General features: G+C 50.8%; 1 protein-coding gene across 3 annotated transcripts; it reads right to left on the minus strand.

The window, feature by feature from the left end:
• Positions 1-1399: 1399 nt before the first annotated feature.
• LOC129128151 (urotensin-2 receptor-like) lies at positions 1400-5973 on the minus strand. 3 transcript variants are annotated; one of them, XM_077188332.1, is made up of 3 exons: positions 5463-5973; positions 2191-3108; positions 1400-2079 (listed from the first exon to the last, which is right to left on the minus strand). In XM_077188332.1, exons 2-3 carry the CDS (start codon positions 2965-2967, stop codon positions 1819-1821), a joined length of 1038 nt encoding a protein of 345 aa, XP_077044447.1. In that variant the 5' UTR covers positions 2968-3108; positions 5463-5973; the 3' UTR covers positions 1400-1818. The 3 variants fall into 3 exon arrangements, with proteins under 3 accessions (XP_077044447.1, XP_054501251.2, XP_077044446.1); XM_054645276.2 differs by adding an exon at positions 3339-3464 and having other exon boundaries at positions 1400-3108; XM_077188331.1 differs by having other exon boundaries at positions 1400-3108.
• Positions 5974-6296: the final 323 nt, after the last annotated feature.

Consider the following 6296-nt stretch of genomic DNA (forward strand, 5'->3'; position numbering starts at 1 on the left):
AGTCCCCATCCCTGGGTGTGTTTAACAAAGCCTGGATGTGGCACTGGGTGCCAGGGTTGAGTTGAGGTGTTGGGGCTGGATTGGACTCAGTGGTGTTGAAGGTCTCTTCAAAACCCAGTCATTCTGTGAATTCTGTGAATCTCTGGGATCAGGAAGGGCTGATCCTGAAGTGGGAGCTGCTGGCACACTGCACAGCAAGCAGGCTGCAGGCAAAGCACCCTGACCCCAGGAGCACTGCTATGGGGTGTCTGGAGAGGGCTGGGAATGAATCAAGGCCCTTGCAGTTCCTGCAGCAGTTCAGCAGCAGAACTGCATGCACCAGAGCCCTCTCTCATGTGTGAACCTTCCCCCATTCATAACAAACTTCAAGCCCATGCATGGAAGAGACAATGACTTATCCAAGTGTATTCCCCAGGGAGGCTGCATGCAGATCTTGCCCTGTGCTCATGAGCAGTGACCATTTCAACACCTTGAAGGGGAATAGATGTTGAAATTCTGAATTCAGTCTAAGCAAACAGAGCTCACTGCCAGAGGGATTTCACACTGCAGTTCTGAGTTTGCTGCTCAGAATTCATTTGGTTCTAATTCTGTAGCTTGGCTGTGTTGGCATTGCATCCTCATATCCCTGCTAATGAGGAAGCAGGGCTGCTGCAAGCAGAGGACCCCTGTAGGGATGTTGGCAGCATCCCAGAGAAGGTATTTTAGACTCACTGGGGAAGTTCCAGACGTCACAGATTATATATTTATTCTAATGATACCTCATCACTGGGGAAAGCCAGGACAGGCACTGTAATATCGGTGTAAGCAGGACTGTGTTTTTGTAACAGAAAGGCAAAATCACTTCCAGTGAAGGGAACAAGTTATCTCCCTAACCAAGAACCAGCACTTTTATAACTGGGACTATTAAGCACTTCAGGGAACATTGCTTTGCCTGGGGAAAATCACATCTCCTCAACCCCCTCCTCTCCCTCTCTCCTTTCCTCCCAGACTTGGAGGTGGAGGTCTGGTGCTTCAGGCTGGATGTTGCAGTTTGCCAGCAGATGCCCTGATGACAGCCACAGCAGAGGTTCCCAATTCCTCCTTGGAGGAGGGCAGAGGGTGGAAATGCTCTCCCAGGACAGGGGATGCTGCTCCTCATGGGTGTTTGGGGTCAGTGCAGCAGGAGATGCTGAGTATTCCCTGCCTGTGGCACTGCCATGGGAAGGCTGTGCTGGTGACAAGGACCGTGGTGTAACTGCACTGCACACACCTGTGTGACTGGAGAATCCAGCCCAGTGCACAGACAGGAGTGCAGAATAAGTGTGAGCATCACCCAAACCAGGACAAGCAACCCTGGATATGCCTCATCCACCTTGTCCACTCCTACCCCAAATGCAAAACTGCATGGAATTTCAAAACATCAGCTGCTTTTTCTTTATTTCATTGTCTTCAGTCCTCATACAACTACAAATTGAGCACTACTGCTAAAGGAAAAAAAGAGCAAACTACAGCCATTCATGGGGTAACATAATTTTAACGTTGTGAGACAGCTGATACTATTAAAAATCATGGCCCTGTTATGGGCTTTCATTATTGATGGCTACTTGAGGAGACATACACTATAAAATATAAAGATAAAAAGTGAAAGGCTATTTAGATAGATGTTCAGCTGAGTGCTGCTAGCATCAAATCAGTGGCACTGGAGAAATGAGAACAGACACACGGCACAGCCTCTGGACTAAATGTGTGCACTGCCAATGCTTGGCCTGCACAACGTGCACTTTAAATCAAAGCAACATTGAAGTCAGTATTGATTGTTCTTGGAGATATATTTTACCTTCAGGCACTGCTGTTTCCCAAAGGAGCGTGAGCAAGGACGTAAGTCTCTGTGCAGTGCTGGCTGCTGGTGGACAGGGATCTCCCTGAAATCCTCTGGAAACGATTCCTCCTCTGGAAGTACCCACTGCTGCTGCTGAGGGACCTCTGCCTGTTCTTCAGGTACTCCCTGTAGTTTTTGGTGAGCAGGGTGTAGAGGAAGGGGTTGATGCAGCTGTTGCTGTAGGTCAGGCAGGTTGTCAGGTAATTAATGTTCTTCATCACCTTGGGAGATAAAGGGAAGGATTCATAATACTGGAAGAGGAGCTGCCATATCCAGAAAGGCAAGAAGCAAGCCCAGAAGACCAGCACTATGGTGAAGATTAAGTAGAGCACCTTCTGGTTGGGCAGCCTCTTGGTCTGCTTGAAGGAAGCAGTCTGGGACACCCAGTAAATCCTGGCCAGGCGGATGTAAAGGTAGCCAATGATCACCCCTGGGCCCACGATGCTGGTGCCAAAAAGGATGGTGAGATAGACTTTGTAGGACAGCTTGCTCCAGGTGGGCAGGCAGATGCTTTTGTTGTCCCTTTGCACCAGCTGGATCATGATGAGCATGGGCAGGGTGAGCAGCAGTGACACCAGCCAGATCACCACAGCAATGGCCTTGCGGTAGCTCTTGGACCTCTTCACCGTGTCCAGGGGCTTCAGCACGGCCAGGTAGCGCTCCGTGCTCATCACTGTGAGGGTGAAGATGCTGGCGTGCATGGTGAGGAAGTCCAGGCTGAACAGGATGCGGCAGCCAACGTCCCCAAAGTGCCACTTCTGGATGAAGTAGGTGCCGACGATGAAGGGGATGGTGAGGAGGTAGAGCAGGTCGGCCAGCGCCAGGTTGATGATGTAGATGTACATGGAGGCGGAGGATCGCAGGTAGTGGCACATCACCAGCAGGGTGTAGACGTTGCCCGTCACCCCAACCACGCACATGAGGGACAGGATGGCCCCGATGGTGCAGATGGCCACCATGTCCTCCGTGGAGCCCGCCGCCCATGCGCCGTCCCCGGTGCCGTTGGCCGAGACGTTGGGCCTGATTCTGAACACGCCGTCCTCACCTGCGTCTGTCACCACGGAGGGGGTGGTGGAGAAGTGGCTCTCCAGCTCGTCAGTCAGGGACATCCTCCTGGGTTTAAATGCCAGAGGCTTTGTTCATGTCACAGGGGTCTGAGGGGGCTCTCTCTGCTCTGAGAAACGCGGCTGTGCGGAGCCGTGGAACCATTTCCCAGCAGTGTCTCATCCAAGGACCATCTGCATTCTCCACTAGAGGAAAGACAGCAAAAACAACATGTTAGAAATCTGCCAGAGCAACACAAAAGTTTATTTAGAATTTACCTGTCCCTCAGCACGTATCTGCACTGCCTGAATGTACCAAAGGTCTTTGGCACTGAGGCCACTCTTGTAGGGCTCCTGCTCTCACCTCACCCAGCTGTGAGGTGTGGCCATGGAAAAGAGACAAAAAAAAGGTTGTGTGGATCACTGGAGCCACTTACTTCAGTCCTTAGTTCAGGGCTGGAGGAAAAAACCATCCTTCCTAAATTTATAACAATGATTTAGAACCATCAGCATGATTGTTTAAACTTCTTTGCCACATTCTTAACTCTGAAGGAGCAGAAGGCCTGAAAAAGGGAAAACAAACTTTAGATTTATCATTTGCAGCCAAATTGTCTGTTCTGTGTTAGTGATGCATTCACAGTCCTGTCCAGCATTCCTGCAGTGTTTTCACAGAGCAGCTTCCCTTGAATGAGAAGCTCCTCCTCTGTCCTGCAGTTTCAAACAGCATTCGAGTGCTGGAGAAAAAGGCACTTCATAAAGCAAAGTTTCCCTGTGGGATTTCTGCATCTGTAAACACAGGGTTTTTCACTCTCTCTGCCCATGTGAGAGGTCCATGTGTCTGTAAAACAGATCTGCTTCAGCCAGAGCCTGGTGTGAACCTGCCTGAGCAGCCTTGAGCAGCGAGGTGTGAGACAACACGTGAGGCACCTCTGTACGTGGGAGCCTCTGTGAGCTCAGACTCAGCGCTGCACAAATCAGGATTGGGCTGCTCTGAATTCATTCTGGGTGCAGGCAAAAGGAGAGCAAACCTTCCTCAGAGAAATGCTGAAAAAGTAGCTAAAATGCTCAGATTTTAAGGCATACCAAAAGCCTGTGCCATCCTAAAGGTCCTTGCATACAGAAGTGCATTTGCATTATGTGTTTTACAGCACTCAGAGTGTCTCTTTTCCTTTGGAAAACGCTGAGGAGGAAGGCTGCTGGACTGCCTTGTCCTTGTAGGGCTCAGCAGGCAAAGACTCTGCCTTGTTCCACTGAGCAGTCTGGATTTGTTTAATCCTGGGAATTTGCAGCGTTTCCCAGTGAGTCAGGTGTCCCTTTCCCTCCTCACCAGCTCTGACTCCTTTGCCTCCTTCCTCCCACTGTCTCCTTGGCAGGAGGATCACAGTCCCCGGCCCTCCCCTGCTGCCCTTGTGCCACCCTGTCAGTGCCCTCTGTGACCCTTGAGGATGGACAATTTTCATCCTCTTCGTGACTTGCCCTCACCTTCTCCCCATTACCACCTGCACAGATGTCATAAAAAACTCTGGATAAGAGAGGACAATCCAGTGCAGAGGGAGATTTTCCCTCACTTATCAGTTGGGATAAAGTACGAAAAAACCAGAGAAACACACGGAGCCCATCTCCCACCCAGTCCCTCGAGTACAGGTGAGAGATGAGCATGGTTCTGCAGTGCTCCTTCAGGACCCTGCTGTTCTGGGCTGGTCCCCACAGCTTCACCAGCATCAAGATCCATTTTTGGACCCTGCAACCCCAAATCTGCCTGGTCCTGCTCCTGCTGTGCTGTGCAGTGCCCTCCTGCTGTAGGGCAGGTGTAGCCAGTCTGTCCCACTGCCCCTTTGTCCCTTTTATGGATGTTGGTGTCCAAGCTGGCAGTGACACTGACCCCCATGAAGGAAACACAGCTGCTCCAGGAGCTGTGGCTGCTCCTCAGCCTCCCAACCAGCAAGAGGGCACAGAAATTAAAAGCTCTGCATGGGATGCTCCAGCTGAGCCCAGAGCTGGTCCCACACACAGCTCTGGGCTCGGTGTGCTGGTGAGAGCTCATTTTCAGGAGCATATTTCCATGGCTCAGGGGCTGCCTCCTTGCAGCTGCCTCAGTCGGTGTCCCAGGGATTTGTGGCAGATTTGTGCCATGCTGGTGCCTGTCTGTGCAGTTCCCTGGAGTGACAGCTCCTGCTGGAGAGAGCCGAGCCCACTGCATCTCCCTGCTCTGCTCCTCTTCTGCTGAACCTGCCTTCTGCTCCATTCATAAAATCCCTACAGCACCAATTCCATTCAGACACTTCGCCCATATCCAGACAGAGCAAGAAGAGGAAAATTAAGCCAAATGGGGAGCCCTTTTATCATTTTAAAGTTGCCTTCACTGCTGCTCTGGTACACAAACACGCACTCACACACATGCACACACAACACAGAGCTTGTTATTCCAAGCAGCCATTCAAGCATCTTACGGTCCAGGCGATTTTCCCAGCCAATCTTGCCTTTCCCTCTACGATATCATCCCACAGGAGTACCATGCATATGTACAGCTGTAAACAGAAACGAATTTCTCCTGCTCAAACCTTGCTTTTAAATCCGGCGGATGAAGTTTCCTATAAGAAAGAAAATAATAATAAAATAATCTCTCTAGTAGTATCAAAGCTGAAACTTAAAGAAAGAAAAAGAGGAAAAAAACAGAAAGAAGAGAATCCTTCTTCACGAGCAGAGAGTGAGAGATCCCAGTGCTCTGTCGCATCTGGAGCGGCAGGGGCAGGAAGGGAGCGTGCTGCCAGCCAAGTATGTTTGAAATCTGGGCGCTCTTAATACTCCCATTCCCCTCCCTCCACTCGTGCCGGCTATTTTTGCTCCCTGGTGACGTGAGGCATAGCGTGGCTTTGCTGCAGCCTGTTTAAAGCAGCAGGGTTTGATAAGCATGGCTTGCTCAGCTCTGGGCATCGCAGGGGTTCGAGTTGTTCCATCCCAGGAGCGGTGGAAGGCAAAGCACCCTCTGTACAGCACACGGAGATGGAGAATTCCTGAATTCCTGAATTTATTCCTGAATTATTCCTGAATTAATTCCTGGATTCCTGGAGCTGCTCGAGCAAAGCCAGCACGGCTGGGGAAGGAGAGAGGGCCAGGGAGGGTTAAAATCCTGCGGGAGGGTCACATTCCTGCGGGAGGGTGGGTGGGCTGCCCAGGGGAGCAGCAGAGCTCCTTGGTTTGGAGATCGATTCCAAAGCAAAGCTGAAGTTTATTTGGGTTGGATGGCATGTTAAGAGACGAATCTGTGCAGTGGGGTCACACACCACAGCATCTGAGACATTTCAGGCTGGCAGTAACAAAATATTGCTGAAGTTGTTCGGGGGTTGGGTGGTTCCCTTTCCCCAGTGCTACTTGTGAGAAATGATACTTTCAAA

This window comes from Agelaius phoeniceus, chromosome 19, assembly GCF_051311805.1.
Source record: "Agelaius phoeniceus isolate bAgePho1 chromosome 19, bAgePho1.hap1, whole genome shotgun sequence".
Classification (NCBI taxonomy): Eukaryota; Metazoa; Chordata; class Aves; order Passeriformes; family Icteridae; genus Agelaius; species Agelaius phoeniceus.